We start from the raw sequence: 20,231 nt of genomic DNA, 5'->3' as shown, positions 1-20,231 counted from the left end.
AAAAGACAATGGAAGTGGGCAAAACATACATCTGCCTTGGCATTCCGATGGCATCCTCCTAGAATACCTATGGTATAGGAAATTACGTTTGGCAGAAAGAGACGAAGAAATGTATTGCATTCAAAAATTGTATGAAAATATATAGTTTTTATATAGCGCTACAAGCACGCAAGCATCTGAGCGCTGAGATAACAGTTGATATTATTATCCCACAGTGTGTTATATTGTGGTACTCAATATATCGACCTTGGAAGGATGAAAGCTTGAGTTGGCCTTGCCGGGATTCGAACCTGCATCAGCAGGCTGCACACAGATGTCAGAAACGGCAGTCCGCTCGCTGTACTATCTGACCGGCTTAGAAAGGGAGGTCAGAATATAGAGGGATGTATTGAACTCAGGACTGGAATTGTAACCTGCATTCTTTATGACTTGAAGACCCTACACTCGAGTGTGGTAGCCTGGCTAGATAGACTTGAAGGTAAATGGTTATGATCAATCCTAGGAGTTCCTCAGGCAGTACCAGTGGAGGCTCTCCGTTGTGAGCTAGGCACGGTTTCTCTTTGGGCCCGCTGGCTGATGCGTAGAGCAGACGTTTACGTTAGACTTCGCAAAGCTGGTACAGAGGGGATTTTCATCTTACAGATGTTCACTAAAAATAACAATCAATATATTCTGAACTCATACCAAGATTTAGAGAAAACAGTGATTTCTTTTTTAGATTTTATTGACTTGATTTTACCTACTGTAAGCACCTACCCTTTTTTCACAAAATAACTGAAAAAGAATACCCTGATATGGGATCGCTCTTAAATCTCAGTAAACTAGAAAGTAAGAAGTGAGAAAGTATATTCCACTCTGGGTTTTTGAAAAGGCTCTCTGTGTTCTTATTTATTGAAGCCATGCAGCAGTGCGGAGAGGTGCTTTATTATCTAGTTGTGCCTTAATATACTCCCCACTCTGGACTGCACTGGTGGCTGTATGGAGATGAAGAAAGAGGAAAGACTTTGCAGACTTTGCGGTAATAAGATTGAAACTAGTAGACATATCCTCACCCAGTGTAGTAGATTGCTTGCAAATTATATGTTCAGCTACGGCAGATGTGTGCATACCATAAATGAATGAGACCACTTTTGGAGTACGCTGCAAGGGGCAGAGTCCTTAGTTATAGCTTTAGCAGCCCATCACGTCAGAGGGAGATCACAAAAAACATAAAACATAGAGGCCATGAAATGAAAGTATGTTTGGATAAAAAGCTTGCAGTGGGGTATTATTCAAGCATTATTATTCTGAAATGAATCGGTTTCTTTTTCGTCCTGTAGAAATGTATTCTAATATCCTGTATTTTAAAGTAGAATTATCTGGATTTTTAATTACTTTGTGATTTTACTAGGAAGAAACATTGGGCCTCATTACGAGTTTGCCGGTCCAGGAACTTCGGTACCAGTAAGCTTGCCGGTACTATAGTTCCCGGACCGGCAAACTATGAGATGTGCTCGCGGGTGCCTTTCTGCTCACCAGGTCGGACCTGGCGGGCAGAACGGCACCCGCAAGCACAGCATGTCGGATGCACCAGCACCATTATAAAACGGTGCCGTTGCATCCGACCTTACCATTCCCATTGAGCCCAATGGGGCTCGAATGGGGAGTAATGGATTCCGGCCCCTGGCAATGGGGACATACAGGGTCCGCCATGGTCGAAATGGCCCTGTACGTCCCCATTGCAACAGGCTAGAAAAAATGCAACTCTGGCGGCAGCCGTGCCTGTTTTACCACCAGGGTTGTAATGACCCCCATTGTATTTATTGTATAATGAAATATTGACTTACATGTATGGTATATGTTTTATACAGTGTTAAAGGTTGGAAATGTCTGACCAATATAGCACTTAATAAAAAACAAATAAATGCTGCCGAAACACAGTCAATGTAAATTCAGTGGAAGAACTGTGCGAAGAACTTGAATCTGTGTTTGTTGTATAGGATAAAGATGCAGACACAGATAAACCTTTGCAACCATCCAGGTTGCTAGAAAGACCATAGACAGGTTGGTGAACACCAGGGCAAAATACACCTTTGTCCCAAAAAGTATTTGATATGCAATCTTTTGATGGAACAGGGCCTTGAACATAGAAAAAATTAATCCTGTGGCCTATGACAGAAGAGAGATTTATTGTGGTGGTTCCATGCTGAACTATCGTTCAAGGTCGGGTTTGCCAAGGGTAAAGTGTATGAGACCTGCAAAGGCAACACTCCCCTTGAGTTGGTCAAAACAAAAGAGGTTCGGTATGCAGCTAGATCACAAAGTAGAAAAAACAGTGATGGCTTGTGAAGGCGAGAGGAATGAGACCCAGGGAGGCCTCAATGGACCGGTGAAATAAAGAAATTCCTTCCGTTTCCCGGCACGAGTCTCCTCCCGCGTGATCCTCTCTCCTGAAACCACCCTCAGGGTCAGGATCAGGTAGCGGCTGCATTTCTCTGGCCAGGGGAGGCTAGGTCCATACCGAGTTTCTAGTGATGATCTCACTAGATTCATCACATACCCTTCCCTTAATGTTGCTGTTTTTTATAGCCTCTATTGGAAACCTAGAAAGGAAATCTACATTGCTTTGTTCTTTTCCTTTCTTTCGTTTTTCAGTTGAACATTAGGTCTGTAAATCCTGAACCCAGCGCATGACTCTGGCATTGGTATCTTTTCCAAGGCCTAACCCTTTTAGGGAGGCATGATCTGTAGGGTATCAGGTAATAAAATCGCGGCAAAAATGTCGCTGGTAAATAAAATCACGGCAAAAATGCTGTGGTTTGAACCAGTAAAGGTGTACCCCATTATACCATTTAAGGGGAGCTGGGTTGCAGGGGTGTCCCCCGCTCACCTTAAATGGTATAATGGGTTTGGGGATAGCGGGGGTGTCCCCCGCACCCTTTACATGATTGTGGCGCAAAAAACCACAGCATTTCTGCCGCAATATTTTGCAATCACTGCCATTTTTGCTGCGATTTTATGACATGGAACCATCTGTAGCAAGTCAAAACCTCCTACCTGTTAGATAGTATTTCAAGTATATTATGGCCCACTTAATGGCTGAAGCCTCCAGTTCTAGGGTTGCATAGTTTTTCTCCCGGGGAAATAACTTCTGACTGATAGAGGATGGGATGTTCTATGACATTGTGAGATTAACGCCCCTAAACCAGTATGGGATGCATCAGCTTGTAGGATAAACTCTGTTGAAGACTGCCACCTTTAAAAACAGGTCCACTACATAAAAGTTTCAATTTACGAAAACATATCTGATCTTCTGGATACCCTTTGAGTTTTTAGGTTCTACATTTCTAAGTTTATCTGTTAAAGGAAACGTAATGGATGCAAAATTAGGAATGAAACATCAGTAGTGATCAACCAAACCCAAAAACGCCCTAAGTTTTTTCTTTATTTTAGGAGACTGAGTTTTTTCAACGGGTCTAACTTTCTCAGCTTGGGGTTGTACCAATCCATTTCCCATAAAGAAACCTAGATATTTCACAGCAGATCTAGCTAGATGGCATTTCTTTGTATTGGCAGGGAGTCCAATCTTTCTCAGAGCCCATGTTACCACATACAAATGGGACCTGTCTTCTTGCCATGACTTACTGAGGTTCCCAATATAGGCTCCACACAGCCTTACGGATCAATGGTGAATTGACCACAAGAAATAGGCAAAGACTCCCCAAAAATGTAAATAGGGAGTGAAAATACTCCAGACAAAAAATAGCTTTCACCCACAAAGCTCTGTGGGTATGTTTAGACCAGTAGTGCACATAGTGCCACAGGAAGAAATACTATTGATACTGTTTGATCGGAAGAAGTAAACCTGTAATCATTGTATGTGCATGTATGTGCAAAGAAATAATTATTACAAAAACATTTCAGTTTTTCAGTTACAACATCTTTTTATCCACATATAAAATATTCCCATTGGGAATTGGACTTCCATTTTTACTCACTAGAAAAACACATTTTACTCCCAGGGTAGTTTATTGTACCATAAGGGAAGAGTTGTGGCACCTGTGGTTGGCAATAAACACTTGATAAATTTGGTTCACATCTGAAAGAATGTGTTGTATGTGAAAATACGGACAAAGGCGTTAAACTGAGAACGCAGCCTGTGGGTCATATAGACTTACCAAAAGGGCCTTGGAAGGAATTAGCACTGTTTGGACTGATCAGCCAAAAAGTTAATTCTGTGCATGGTTGACCTATATATGAACGTGAGGAGTAAAGAATTGTGTATATGGCAACAATGGATGTAGTGAAGACATTTCTCAAGATCAATATTTGACAGAGAAGGGTACCCTGCGAGTATCGCGACAGGTAACAGGCCGTAGTTCACTGGAAGATTTATGCAGGGAGCTTGTACTAGAGGGAGGGGCCAGGGCCTTATATAAAGTGAGCCCAAGAGGAGCATAGGTGTGGGAGTTTGGAGATGATGTGCATTAGATGACTGGAGATCAAAGAGGAAGGAAGAGCAGTGAATACTGGGATACACGTGGAGGCTGGGGACAGGAGGAGGAGATCAGATGGCAGAAAGAATAGGTTCAGAGGAGAAGGTCATGAAAGGAAGATTGGAGGAGGTGGAAGAGATTAAGATTGGAGGAAAAGGTAGAGAGCAGAGATGAAGAGAGTGAGGTGTGGAGAGAGGGAGAAACACCCCATGCCAAAGCAGTGTGTGAGATTTCTGGGAGGTGGCACAAGCACCTTGTGAAGCATCCCTGAGGAGCTTGAGGAGACAATTGAAAATCGGGATCACAGTCGAGGAGAGACCAGAGCCCTTCTAAGTATACATTTATGCCAGGGGAGTGAGGAAGGACAACAGCGCTGGAGAGGTTGTCCTCCTAGGATCCTTGAGGGAAATTAACTGGCGAGAAATTGTGAGACAAATCGAGATACCACCAGTCTAGTCGTCATCCCAACAGTGGATGACGAACCAGGCGACTGTCCATTTGCAATGTTTGACGGCCTGGATGTTCTCTCCAAGACTGCCTTACTTTGGTAACTTATGTCATGGAAGCAGAGCAACCGGAACACCAAGAAGCATTCCCAGGAAGTCCTGTGAACGGCTTTAAGAGCATCTGGCCTCGGTTTTCATCAAAATTAAGTAGGACCAAAAAGCAGGCTAACCGTCAGGGAAAGACTGGGGCCATTTTAGGACATTTCATGTTTCAAGAAGGCAGATGTAGGTTGTTTACACCTTGGTGTTTCATATCATGCATTGGCTGGAGAATTGAAAACACTATGGCAAAGGGTGAGAAAACAGGTCCTCCCAGTTTTGCAGACAGTGGTAAATGGTTCTCACTGATAGCACCTCGTCACACCATCAACAGGCCCATCGATCCCCCAGACCAAAGTACCCGTCACCTGAGAATAAAGAAAACCTGATTTTCCCTGGCCCCAGCTGGAAAAAAAACACCCCATCACCAACCGTTAGAGCTGACGGAAAAAAGGTTTAAAAGGAAAAAAAAGAGCAGACATGAAGGGAAGAACACTCCAGGTGCCAAAAGGATCCAGACCCCCTCGTGAGGAGAAAAGGATTGCCAGGGCGAGTCGGAGTCCAGTGCCTGGAGGGGCATACCAGAATAAGGGTTGCTAGAGTCATTAAACACATTTTGTTTGCGAGACAAAAGCTGCTCCTGTCCCCTCAACGTGGATGGAACGCCTCAAAAGTATGGAGGTAAAGCGATAGGACATAGGAATAAACCTCTGAAGGAAATATTAAAAGAGGTATATTGCCCCAAAGTTCCATCTCAGGACCTAGAATCTTTAAGGCTAACACCTATTTAGGAGCTTCTTCAATCTCCAAAAGCTCCCGATGGAATCCCGAGTAGGGCGGACACGCTAAATATTTTCAAACTACCAAACAAAAAAGGGTCTGGCGCCTGATGGTTTCACAAGCAGTGCCCCACATAAGATTTTGAGGTGGGAGTATTGTACTCCCTATTTTTAAACTTTGATAGTAAAAAATGAGTTTTCTCCTTCACAAGAGAGTACAACATATGTGACATCCAGCCGATGCAAGCAAAACGTTAACTGTATGGAAATTATTCTTGTGCGTCAGCAGTCCACATTGTGACAGAAAAGCAGCTTTCTATCACAATAAACAGATAAAGCAGATTGCAGCAGCACCCTCCCACCAAAGGAACAGATAAGCACCATCCCTCTGAGCCTCCCTGGCATGCAAAGAATCTCATGGCCAAATGTAGGCTGGATAGTTAGCCTTACATCCATCAGAAGCCAGTTACTTATTGACTGGGCCACTAATAATCAGAGTGCTTAGAAGATGAAGAAAGTCTGCAAGAACCACTACATAAAGTTAAATACCTATCTGGATTACCTCTACAGGAAATGTCTGGCTTCGTTTCTATTTCAGTTATAAATTAAACCATTTAATTATAACAAAAACTGTGTAACAGCGGTTGCACTGGCAGTGTCAGGTTTTGAATGTTAGAATTGCGTCTTGAAGATCTGAAAGAGTCTATGAACCCTGTGATTGTCATTACACCAATCTAGTTTGAGCAAAGGCCTTGTTGCCGTTGACCAATTATGGTACCAATTACCACACTGGCTCCAAGTTAAGGTTAGTGGATGTTTAAACTAGACATTCCATACCTTCACATACAGTTTTGAGGCAGAAGCATTTTATACCCTTTTAATAAGAAAGTTAATTAAATTGTAAGAGGAAGAATTATTTGCCTCCACTAGAATGTAAAATGCGTGAGACAGGCAAACAAAACATGACTAAACTTGAAAATGAATATAACACATTAGTAGCAAAACAGAGTTTTGTAGCAAAGATAGTCTGGCTTCAAACAATGTAATTTGTAGAAATCCTTCTCCTGCACAGTAATACAAATGAACCACCCACATGTATGCATCTTGATGCTAAATGCACACAATGCAGAAATTCCCTTAAACAAGCATAATCCGTTTGCCAGAAAGGTTACTTCCCAATGGTAGCTACGTTTTCCATCTTATTACAGATGGGTCCCTAACATGTTAGGAAAATACATATGCATGCATCCATGACCTCTATCTACACAAAACACAGCAGAAGTTAAGAAGAAACCATTGATTATCTCACTGTGTGATGTTTCTTTCTGAAAGGTGAAATGCACACAGCTGAGAAAGCAAATGTCCCTTTCAAACTGCTTCTCTACAGCATGCAATTACATCCAGGGAGTTAAAAATCAAGATGTTCTGGTTTCTGTCAAGTGAGCTGACCTTTGCACTGCCTTATGCTCTCAAGTAGTGTGTAAATGATATGTACAGAAAGATAAAAGGTGTTTTATTTACAATATTTTAATTAAAAAGCCTAGTACAACCCTTATCTGGAGGCCTGTTCACGAGAGTGCACTACTTCCAGACGCTCTAAGAAATAATGTAAAAGCGTATGTGAAAAACAGTGTGGGACCCTAAGAGAGCAGAAAATACTACAGCGGAAATAGGAATATATATAATGTCATGTTTTTACCTTTTGCCGATCCCAGCAGCTTGCTCTTCTATGAAAACAATCTGGGCTAAAGGGATGGCTATGCAGCATTCCTAGGATCAATGGAGACATGTAAGTTAAGGCAGGAATTAAATAATATCACACACACACACCGAAGCATCAAATATTCAAAACTTTATCTGCTGCCAGTAGAACCAAACTAGAGAAATATTTTGGAAGAAAAACCTCCCATTTCCTCAAATACGGGTCATAAAGCTAAAAGTAGAAAATGAGCCAGATGTCAGTCAAGATGTAAAGAGGACAGAGGGATGAACATTTTTTCCATATGATGTTTCCATTTCGATCAAATCTTTACACAGAAACATACAGCACAAATACATACAAAAGACCTAGCAAATGTTTCTTTATCCAATTCTTTTGATTAGTTAATTATAAAATAGAGCCAACCACAATAATCAGTGAAATATGCCTGCCTGTCATAAGTGTGCCCAAAATGCTCAGTTAATAATGTTGCCTTGTTATGAACAGAACATTTAGACAGCATATTCCTAAAATTGTGCAATTTAGGTGATTCGATACAAGGTGAAGTGTTGATGTGAACACGTTTGAGAACTGTGAAGTGAAAGAACAAAAGCTTGTAAACTTAAAACCCCACGTGTTGACCAGTCCATTCAGCCATCCCCATGGTATGACCGTTATAAATACAGGTACAGAGAAGAATGAAAACAAAAAGGTAGCCCACAAAATATGTTATGTTAAATGGATTTGCACCGGGCACTGCTGCCATTTTCATCGTCTCCAGGCGCCTACGTGATCCTGCAAGGAAAATTGGGTTGGGTTGGCTAGTGAGGGAGAAAGGGATAGGATAGATGTTGTGCTCATTTGTTGATGCGTGTAGAACCAGAACGGACTGGTGCCTGTGAGGCTTCTGGGTATGTTGTGTTTTGTGCACTGGGCTTGTTTTGTCTGGAAGGGCGGTATCCAGTGTTTCAGTTTGTTGTCAAAGGTTATTGGGTTTGTAGCTTGATTAGAAAGCAATGTAATGTTTGCATGCTTTGGTGGGTCGATGAGCTAGCCCTCTGGGCGCGTGTTGTAGGTGAGGGGTGTGGGTTGTGTGGAAGAGAGAAGTGGTTAGTGGGTATTGGTCGGTCATCTGTGTATTTGTAGCTATTTTATTGTTTTTCATTCTTTATTTATCCTTTGTTTCTGGCTTATGGTTTGTAGCAGCAGGCATTGTATTGGTTAGGCAGTCCGCTTGTGAGGGTGGTTGTTCAATAATTGGGTCTACATTTATCTCAGCGAATTAAATAGCCAGGTTTTTAGACATTTCATGAAAGTTAGGTGGTCTTCCGTCGCCGTTATTTCCATCAGGATCGAGTTCCATAGTTTGGCAATCAGCTAGGAGAAGGCAATTTCTTTGAATTTTCTTTCTTCGTAGTCTCTTGTTTCTATTTGGAGGTCAGTGCTAGATCTTAAGTCTCTGCTTGGAAGAATTTGGCTCCTTGTTCGTGTAATGATTTATGGGCAATTTTGAGGAGTCAGAAATGTGAAGCGGACAACTTTGTGAAGGTTTTTCAAAAGATGCGATTTTATTAACTCAAAAGGTTGGATAAACTCCTCACTAACCCTACCCTGACTGGGATATCCCTGCCTAAAACAAACTAAAGGAAACACTCTACAAAAGATCTGTGTCTCTCACACTTATATATACAACAACTCAATACGGTAATATATATGGCATTTCAAAAGCAACAAATATAACAGTTAAGCTCACAGTGTGATAAATGTCACTCCTTGTAATCTGGGTGAATTCCCGTTCCCCAGATTCAAGCAGGATTTTGTTCAACAGTTTAAAAAGAATAAAGACATCCTGTCTTGTGACAAAGTGCCAACAGTTCTTGGTGATTCCAATTGGGCAACAAAAGTTCCAACGCTTCAGAAATGTTCAAAATGTTTCTTTCAATTCCACTTGTGAAATTCTGTTCACTGTTCAGTGATCCTGTCCCATTTCTTCTGTTCGTCCTTTTGTGTCTGTGTCACGGACTGATGCCTGCAGGCTTTTCGGTGCATAAGAAATAAAAAAGGAATACAATATTAAGAACTAAACAACCTTCTTCGTATTAATCAAGAACATTTCCTTAGTTCCTCAGGATGAACATAAATTGACTTTGTCAGGACTATTCGGCAACAACGTATGGGTTTGAAAATGTTAAACACTTCTGCAGCAGTTTATATAACACTTGCTTTGGCAATAAAAGTTTGTCAGTATGATTCTGTAATGGTTCACCAAAACACTTTAGTGGTTTTGCCACTTCTTCCTTACGACTTGTCAACACCACTTCACAGTACTTCATCAACTTCCACCTGGTTTACTCCCATGCCAATCCTACTAATTCAGAGTTTTCTGTTCTGGTGTACTCTCCTTCCAAAACAGACTAAAGTATTGATCTTTTCGATGTTGGACCTCCTGAATGAGTGGTACTTTTTGCCATTCGCTCATGTGTTTTTCTCGAACTTGGATTTTTAACTGTTTAATGGAGTCTGGTAAACACCATAGGCATCTGCTTATTGCATAGTGACACACAGCACCCTCTGTGCAGTGCCACCGAGAAGTCTGTTGGACTTCTCTTAATGTTTAAATACATTTTCCGTGGGTGAACTACCGTTCCCAAAATAGTGAGATAGCTTTTATCTTACTTACCTTTTCCTTTGTGGGTCCAGCACACATCACCCTATGTGGAGTGCTGGGAGGTTACATAGTCTTATCCCACTTCTCATGTAACATTTTGTTACACTAACTAACTTGAATGGCCGGTGGCAGTGTTGACTTTTTACAACCTTTCGTGCAGGGTACTAGCAGAGTGATTTCTCAGCTGCAGTACAGCAACCATGGCTGACCATTTTTCCAAAATGGTCCCGGTCTTCTTTTTTTGCCATTTCTTGTTTGTTAGATCCTTCAGGGCTTTTACTTTGTTGTTTAAACTAGGTGTGAGTCCTTTGTATGTTTTGCCTTTAGCGGGCTTCAGTCCTGAAGCCCGGCAAGGCTTCAGTGTGTCTGGGTAGGCAGGAAGTGAGGTAGGGCCCCGAAACTTCACTAACCTTTGTTAGTAGGCATGCCTGGCCGAAACTAGTTCCAACCCGGCGGGTGTCTGTCTTAGAGGACGAGAGCTGTAGGGCTGTGAATGAATGTGATTTTGCATAAAAGGCAAGACTTTTGGGTCTACAGGCAGAGTCGACCACAGGAACATCATATCCGACGAAGAGGATGAGCAGAGACGCCAGCAGCACCTTGCAGGACCGCAGAAGCACTGGTGAAGCCTTGCAGCTGTGCCAACCCCATTTTCGTTTCGACAGGGAAGACCTCTCTTGGACTGGTGGGACCAACTAGCCTTGAAACCTGCTTCATTTTGGCTCACCCCCACGACTTGCTGCGACTTTCCTAGACTGCAGAATCCCATTACCCGGGGACCCCTGAGCATTATCGAGTGCATGGTTTTCCCGAGAACGAATCCAGGGAAAAACTTTGTGGGCACCTTTAAGAACCTCCAGAAGCAGGAATTCTTCATCCAGAGTCCCCTCACCCGAGTCTAGGACCGAGGAAACTCCAACCGGAGCCATTTGTTTCTCTTTGGTGCTGAGAAAAAGAACCCAAAACCACAAAGAGCCCCTGAATCGTGTGGAATCCTTTGCTGCCGAGTCCTCTCTAGAGAGCTGCCGCAGAAGCCCGCCAGACATCCTCCCTTTCGTCACCACGACCAAGCACCAGGAACAAGGGTCTGCATCACTGCATAAGGAAGGCATCCAGCTGGAAGCTCGTCTTCAATTCCAAGGTACTGTGGGGCTTGGGGTATAACTTCCTTTTGCCAGTTGTAGTGCTCCCTAGCTTGGGAATTACTGTTTTAACCCCTTTGGGTTGACCTCAACTCACCTGTGGAGGTCTTCCAGCTTGTGCTCCATCAAGTGGGCTCCCCTTGAGCTCCTGTGATTTTTCAAAGAAGTCCTGACTGTTTGATAACATTTTTCTAAGAAAAGCTGCATCAGAACTGGAACTGTCCCATTGACGTTGGCTGTCCTGGTTTCCTAAAGGCTCCTCCTCTGAACCCTATTGGTTTTGGCAGTGCTTGTTCCCTTACAGGTTTTAATTGTTGACACTATTATTGCTGGGATAAAAGACTGCCTATATCCCTCTGGGAGAAACTAACTATTGAACCAGTTGAAAAGTGTGTTTTGTGGGTAGTCCATCAATACCAGGCGATTTGCCTACACCGAGTGATGAAATAGCCCACTGAACATCTTATATGTGTACATAACCCTCGAGAGTCCTTGTCTGTTCATCAGTTAGGCAAGAGAGTTCTGTGGAGTCTAGGAAGGACTTTATAGCCTCTGGCTCGCAGCTCAATTCCGACCTGTAGAGTCTTTCATAAAAATTATGAAACAATGTATTGATTCCCTTTTGTTGCGTTTCAAATCCCCCTTCAGGTTTTCGGATTGCAGTGATGATACGGTCACTCTCACCCACTTTCAGCCTGTGGGCTAAAAGCCGACCGGCCTTTCACCATTCTCGAAGTAGTTTATCTTCTACCGCCTAAATAAAGCATAATCTACTTGGTCCGACATGATTTTGTTCAGTTCATACTTCATCTCCCTCAGTTGGGTTTTAACCCCTTCATCACGGCTCATGACAAATAGTTTTTCCAATCGTTTGGCTTCAGCAGATAACGTCTTCATCTTTTCTTCCCTCATCTTCCTGAATCTACCAGATTTCGCCATCAGCACACCTCTGATAAAACATTTAAAATATCGCGCCTTGGAACACTTGTGTATAGGGGCGTTATAAATGCAATATCATATAATATCATTAATGCTTCCCAAATGGTAGAGACCGCCATGCCTTCTGTCCTGTTTCGAATGAATTCCACAGAATTCTATAGGATATTGCCCGACAGCGCACTGCTGCTATTGTGTGATGTGTACAATGCATCCTTTGACGCTGGCTCCCAGCCAGATACTATGCGGCACACCTTGATAACTGTGCTACCTAAAAAAGACAGGTCACCTACTCGATGTGCCAATTACAGGCCAATCAGCTTAATCAATACAGACTGTAAGATCTTGGCTAAAATACTAGCTAAAAGACTGGAGCCAGTGATACCATCGTTGATCCATAATAATCAGGTCGGCTTTGGCACCGGGAGGTCTGAAGCTGACAATATGAGGCGTTTACTATTAACAATTTAACATGGGCATGCACAGGCGACCGCTGCAGCAGTGGTATCCCTAGATGCCGAAAAAGCGTTTCACCGTATTGAATGGCCCTTTCTTTTTAATTGCTTGGAGAAAATGAGACTTGGTCAAGGCTTTTTGAAATGGGTGTGTCTTCTATATAAGAATCCATCGGCCAGTGTAATCACCAACGGTCTAATATCAGAATCATTCAACCTTGCCAAGGGTACCAGACAGGGGTTCCCTCTTTCGCCTTTATTGTTCATCGTGTCAATTGAACCGCTGGCGGCAGTATTACTTCGATCTGATGCCAATCTCCTTTCATTAATAGAAGATGACCATGAAAATAAAATCTGGTTATACGCAGATGACCTGCTGGTGGCTATACAGGATCCAGCACTCGGCATACCTTATTTGATGCAAGACATTCAACGATTTTCTCCTGTGTCTGGATATAAGGTAAACTGGGGTAAGTCGGAAATTCTCCCAATCAACAACTTGTGCATGCAATTCACATGTAGTCAGTTCCAGTTTACTTGGTATCAAAACAGATTGAAATATTTGGGATTTGGATTGGGCCAGAAGTGGTGAAGTTACCAAAAATGAACTTTGATGTGATCATGCCAAAACTACAGTCGGACATGGAGAGATGGGAAGTCCTGAAACTGTCAACATGGGGGAAAATCAATTGTATTAAATTGAATCTCGCACCTTGTGTAAATTACTTCTTTCCAAGTGCCAAACCACTACTTCAAAGAGAATGATGCAGAAATGTATATGGGACGGGAAACCCCCAACACCTGCGCTATGGAAAATGCAGCTACCTCAGAAGTATGGTGGAATGAATCTACCTCACTTCTCAGAATATCATTTGGCCTTCACGGTTAGGCATCTGTGTACATTTATCGACACTAATGGGGAGCCAACGGTTGACATACTGAGAGAAAGTAATGCATCGTCTCATTTGGCCCCCAAGGCCTTATTATCTACAGTGTCAAAACAGTCCAAAAGGCGAAATCCCCTGACTGCTTTTTTGAAGGAGTGCTGGCATGACCTGTCTAACTGTATTGGAACCAATCCCTTCTTATTTCCGGAGGCTTCAATCTGGCTCAATCCAGCTTTGAAGCTACATGGAAAAGTGTTATTCTGGTCAGCATGGTTCCTAGCAGGGATCCAATATATTGCAGACCTAATTGAATATGAGGAATGGATTCCGTTTGCACAACTTTGCTGCACTTTTGATCTAACGCAATGCACCTACACACAGTATAGAAAGCTGAAGAGCATCATCTCCGTTAACATGGATCCCGCACAATTTGCGGTCCAGGGCAAAGCTTGGGCAGCTTTAGCGACATGCAAACATGCTGCTCACCCAGCTGCAACTATGTACAAGGTCCTGAGAACATGTCATAAGGGGAACTTAGAGATGGCGAATGCCTGGACAGAGGAGCTGGGTGAAGTGATTGACCAAAAATGCTGGCTGAGTTGATGTGGTAATGTGAGGCTTGTGAGCATGGACTGGGGCTTAAGAGCGTTGCAAACCAAGCTTCTATTTAGGGCCTTTTGGACGCCAGTGCATCTGTTTAAGCGACACTTGTTGGAAAATGATCTGTGCTGGAAATGCAAACAAGCAAGAGGTACCTTAAGTCATCAGATCTGGTTCTGTCCCAAGACTAAGGTATTCTGGGAGGGAGTTTGTGAGAGATTAGGTTTTGTGTTGAGCTGCACCATTCCAATGGTTGCGTGTTTTAGTACTGGGTGATGTGTCATTGTTAGAGGATGTTGACTTTAGAAAGAAAATGTGGTTCCTTAGGGCCTGCATGATTGCGAAAAAGATGATTCTTAGGGCTTGGAAGTCGTCCAGCTCTTTTTGCATCGATGAGTGGGTGGATGAGTTGCTTACGATCTCCACCTATGAAAAGGCAATTTGCAAATTGAAAGGAGAGACTGAAAAGTTTATGAACATATGGGGGATCTTTCTCAATGTGTATGGTTAAAGTCTCATGGTGACTCAATATACTGGTGTGTTTTGTCCAAATTCACTATTACCCTGAAATGTATTCTGATTTGCGCTTATGCTAGCCAAGATCATGTCATGTTACATGGGGATGTGTTTATTGATTATTTATAAATTGTATTACCAAATGATACAATTAGATATTCTTCTGTTTCTTTCTCTTTTCCTTTTCTGGTCTCTTTTCAATGTTCTCTCTTCTTCTACTTTTTCTCCTTATTTATGTTGTGTTATGCATTATGAGATGATTTTTTCTTCTTTTTCTTCTCTTCTGGACTCAATCTTGTGACCAGGTTTGTAATTTTATGAAGCTTGTTTATTTCTAATTCTATTGCAAACTTTATTGGTGAAAATAAAAATGATAAAAGAAAAGTGTGTTCCACTTTAACTCTAACCATTTTTGCTCCCAATCTCAATTTTGTAATGGTGAACTAAAATAAATGCTAATACTGACTTTGATTGATGTCACTCTGTGTGCTGGAACATGTTTAGCCTAGAAAAGAATTACTCACCTGCATTATTGGTTCTTGTTTAAATGAATTCTATCTTCCACTAGCGGGGGTACCCAGCGTTGCCCGTGTCCTGATAGAGTGATGTCTCATGTGCCCCGGAGGATGTTGCTCTTGTCCTCATGTCAGCAAGACTTGCTTCAGTTTGCTCGGGCATCTCATTTGCCCTGGAGAAAGTTGCTCTTGTTCTCTGGTCGGCAAGTCATGCTGTGTTTGTTGTTGTGTTTCAGAAGCTCTTGATATTGATTATCGCTTTGCATCACATGGAGATTTTCCTAGTGATGTTCATTTTTGTGCAGCATGTTTCAGTCACTCAACGGCTTCAGCACATTCGAGAAAATGGTCAAGAAAGATTGATTGACTGTGCTCTCTTCTCGTGAATGAACATAAGTAAATGGTAACCTTGCCATTTGCCATATTTGGAGTGGCGTGAGAAAAAAAGAAAAATGTTTTAATTCCCTTTAAAAATGCTTTAATAAACACTTTTGAACTGTATACAGTAGTAATACATTCCGTAGGAATAACAAACACATCAAACATTTTGCTTCAGACACTTTTCCAAATTTTGAATCCTTCTAGTACCTACTGTAGTGAATCGGGTTGAGCATCAGTAAATGAGGGCGTCTATGGAGTGCATTTTTTGCATCCAAACAGACTACAATCTTGCCCCAGACAAATGAGGAATCCATGCAAAATATGGTAGCAGTAGGTTCAAGGGTGTGGATTTGTAGAGCCCGATTAACATGCACACACATCCAAAACATTTTTTGCATATAAGATTTTTGCATCCAAACCTAGACTACGATCTTGCATCGGACAAAAGAGGAATACATGCAAAATTTGGTAGACGTGGGTTCAAATGTGTGGATTTGTATAGCTGGACAAACATACACACATACATACATTCAGCTTTATATATAAAGATTGAATGTTACTATTAGTTGCTGCTTTTTAAAGAATGCTTAATGTGCCTTGTGTGTACATACATAAATCATTTTAAATAAAATGATTTATGTAAGTGTTTACTTGGTGCCTTGTGTTTATTGATTTCATTGTGCTACTCTACAGCTCACATTACCCCTCCTAAAATAAGCCTGGCTTCAGTCACTCTACCAACTTGTGTAGTACAGGTCTATATCAAGCGTTGGGTCTGCAAGTTGGATTTTACAAACTCTTACCTAACACCGCCTTCTTGCCACTATTGTTTCCCCACTTCATTAACCAAATACTGACATTAATTCTGTCTCACTCTGAATCTTCTTTGGCAATGGAGGTTTAAACCAGTTCCTTTAATTAACTTCTTCAAATATGGGCCATAAGTCTTACAAACAATTGGATTCTCATTTCCCCCCTCTTGACTTTGGCAATGCTTGTTATTTTTAAATGGCCTTGTTATTATTTTCTTTTGGCTTGGGCAATGGTAGTTTGTATTAAGTTCTTGACTTATTGCCCCATCTTGTTGCTGGTTTTCAAATGTACCCCCATGCATATAATCACACCTCTTGGGTCTAAAAATCAAGCACTTATCACTTTCAGAGTTAGTTTGGTTTGCAAAATACTTATTTATTTGCTTTCTGTCAGTTCGGTATTCAAAATGACTTCTTTTTGTATATTTCACTCTACATGTGTTTCCTACTTTAAAATACCTGGTCTGAGCAAGAGGGCAGTTACAGAGCGCTCCGGGGTCACAATATCTTAGTGAACTCACAGAGTCTGGCATGCGTGTCCGTTCGCCTCGCTGCTCCCAGTAGCTCTGCCTCTGCTGCTTCTCGCGACCTGGCCACCTGCAGTTTACAGTCTTCAGCGGCCTGCGCCAATTGCACGCAATGCCTTCTCCGCTCCAAAGTCTCTCCGGTGCCTGTCTGCCACCGGAGACAGCCTTGTTGTGGGGAAAGCGTTCAAACTTTCACTTCCCGTTGCACAGCCTCTGCAACTTAGGTCTCTAGTGGGAAAGCTTCCATCTCCGACGCATCCCACTGCACAACTTCTGCAATTTGAGCTTCTGTAGGAAAAGACCATCTGAGGACCGGCAACTGCTCGCCAATCGACAACAGTCCTGGTGGCTTCTTCCTCCTCCAGATTCTACTCCTGCTGCAACATGGAGAGTTCACAACTCCTCCACCCATGACTACTACTGTGCTCCTTTCTGCTTCCTCATGGCCTGTACCTAAGGGGGCCTTTTAAGCCTCCCAGTCTCCCTCAGGTGTGGGTCATTTCCATTAACAAACTGCACTTTGCAGTTTTGTTCCTCTTCAGTACTCTTTTTCGTGCCAGTAATTTGGAGATTATGGGACTTTGAGTCCATAATGTAAGAATCAGATTTTCTCATCGGATTTTTAACTTTATGCTCATATCCTGCTTTAATTATATTCCCTACAGGAATATCAAAGATTATTTGAAAGATTTAGCTTTACAGAGAAATAAAGATCTTCATGGATTATACTGGTGTTACTTGCAGACTTATCTTTTCTATTCCTCTGGGAGTTCGGGGAGCTTCCAGCTCTATGAATCCCCATAGTTTTAAAAGGTGTTTTATTTCTTCCCATGTATAAGTTGTTATGAATGTTTTTGCCCACATTACAATATTCAAATTGGGAAGTTAAAAGTTTTTCCTGACAACAAGCCATTCCATATTTTGGCATTGTTGAAATTTCTTCCCTAGAGGAAGACGAATACTGCATCTCACCCAACTGAGTGCTCCTGTTCCCCTGGGGCCCTTCCCCTCGAGGGTGATCCTCCCGGCTAATACCACCCCCAAGGTTAGGATCATGAAGCATCCAACTTTCCCTGGCCACCTGGGAGGAGACTTTAGGTAGGGTCTTTGTGAGGACTCTGCAGGATTCATCACACAATGTATAGGGCTTTCAAGTAGATGCGTTTATTCACTTGTAGCCAGTGTAGACGTCTTAGGGCCGGTGTGATGTGGTCTCTTCTATTTAGTCTCAGGAGTAGTCTTGCTGCAGTGTTTTGGATTTGTTGTAGTTTTCTGGTGGGGCATTCCAGCATTCCTAGGTAGAGAGTATTTACATAGTCTATCCTAGATAATACCAAGGAGATGATCACAAGGTTTCTGTGTACAAACTTGAGGTACGAGAGGATCCCTTTTATTAAATCGCAGGAGCTAGACTTTTTTGTGCTATTGTGGTGACGGTGAGATCACTGTCCATGTGGATTCCCAAATTTGTTATCACCTTGGACGTCTCTGGTTGGGTTCCCATGCTCGGGGGCCAGTTGAGGGAGGTCTGTGTTGGGCTGTATTCTCGTGGAGAGATCATTATTTCTGTTTTGTTTGGGTTTAGTTTGAGGCAGTTTGCCATCCAGATGTTTATGTCGATGAGACATTTATTGAGGGTTTTCTCAGGGTCGTTTATCTTGAAGATAAGTTGGGTGTTGTCTGCGTAGTTGTAGGCCGTCGGTCCGTGGGTTTGAATGATCTTTATTAGGGCAGGGGTCATATAAAATGTTGAAGAGGAGTGAGGAGAGTATTGATCCTTGTGGTACACCACAGGTGATATTTTTTGTGTTTGATATAAATGTTTTGTGTTTGATATAAATGGTGGAATGTGGTTTCTTTCAGTTCAGTCGGTAAGGAAAGATTTCAGCTATAGTAGTGCAGAGCTTTGAATACCGGATTCCTCCAGTCTCTTGATTGGAATTGTGTGTTTGATCGTATCGAAGGCAGCTGATACGTCTAGTAGTACAAGGGCCCATTGGGTGGTGCTGTCGACGTACATTTTTAGGTCGTCCCATATGGAGAGAAGTGCCGATTCTGTTCCTCTCATGGGTCTGAAGTCAACCTGGGATTGGTTAAGTATTCTGCTTCTTTCTACATGATTGAGTAGTTCTTTGTACACGTGGTTCTCCAAGATTTTGACTGGGAACCATAGGTTGAATATGGGTCTGTAGTTAGTAGGGTCATCTGTATTTCCAGTCTCATCTTTTAGGAGAGGTTTGATGTACGCCAATTTGAATGACCTTGGTACTATTCCCTTGTTTAGGTATAGGTTCATCAGTAGTCGGATGTAGAGGGATGGTGTTTTGTGGGTGAGAAGCTTTTTGTAGAGGTTCGGTGGGCATGGGTCACTGGGAGATACGGCTATGTTGGTAACTTCTATAGTTTGTTGAAGATTTCCTCGCTTATCAGTTCAAATCGATTGAGTATTGTTTTGATTGTTGAGATGCTGGTTTCTGGAACGGTGTTGCTTGTGGTCCTGCGGGATGCATCGATCGCCTGTTCTATTGCTTCTATTTTCGCTCTTAGGTGGGTCATGTTGCTTCGCGTAGGGTTTGCAAGGGTACAATGCTTTTGCATGAAGTTGGGTTTTTAATTTCTTTAATGATTCTAAACATTTCCGTTGTGAATGTATTGCCGATTGGATTCTTGCAATTTTGTATGCTTTTTTGGCTTTCATGACTTTTGACTTGTATAGCCGAATTTGTTGTTGGTAGTTGATTTTGTCCATCTGGTTGTAGTGCTTCATCCATCTCTTTTCTAGTTTACGGTTTGTTGTCTTGAGTTCCCTCAGTTCCTCTGTGAACCATCTTGCTGTGACTTTTTTCGGTGTGGGTTTGAAGAGTTTTAAGTCTGTATGTGCATGCTCTGGAGGCAGCACTCGTCACTCACAGGGGATATGCAGAAACAGAAACGAGAGGAAAAACCAAGAATGAAGAAAAAAAACATGCTAACGAAATATTGCACAGAAGAAGGCAAAACAGGGTCTGGAGTACAGTCAGAGGTCAAAGGCCTTACATAAATGACAAATACGTTGATCCATATGTACGCTACTACAAGCCCTCATGATCTCATATGTTTGCAATATGTTCAAACAAAAACCCACATGTAATTTGGTCAATTGTTTGCCAGTGAACCTTTGAAAATATGCTCGACATGTCCGGTATTCTGGAGCATTTTTTACATTTTCTTGCAACAAGTATTTCCCTGTAGATAAGCGAAATTCATTATCCAGTCCCTTTTTTCTTTAATTGCTCATAGGGCCTCATTATGTGG

At 42.2% G+C, this 20,231-nt stretch overlaps 1 protein-coding gene across 1 annotated transcript in view; it reads right to left on the bottom strand.

The window, feature by feature from the left end:
* VPS36 (vacuolar protein sorting 36 homolog) overlaps positions 1-20,231 on the bottom strand; it is a 427,280-nt gene that overhangs the window by 269,642 nt on the left and 137,407 nt on the right. The window contains exon 3 of the mRNA XM_069639283.1: positions 7,499-7,569. Coding sequence (XP_069495384.1) covers positions 7,499-7,569 — 71 coding nt within the window. The remainder of the gene's footprint in view (positions 1-7,498; positions 7,570-20,231) is intronic.

This window comes from Ambystoma mexicanum, chromosome 7q, assembly GCF_040938575.1.
Source record: "Ambystoma mexicanum isolate Mex_15411 chromosome 7q, UKY_AmexF1_1, whole genome shotgun sequence".
NCBI classification, from domain to species: Eukaryota; Metazoa; Chordata; class Amphibia; order Caudata; family Ambystomatidae; genus Ambystoma; species Ambystoma mexicanum.
The sequence above is the reverse complement of the archived record's forward strand: the minus strand, read 5'-3'. Positions and strand labels throughout refer to the sequence as shown.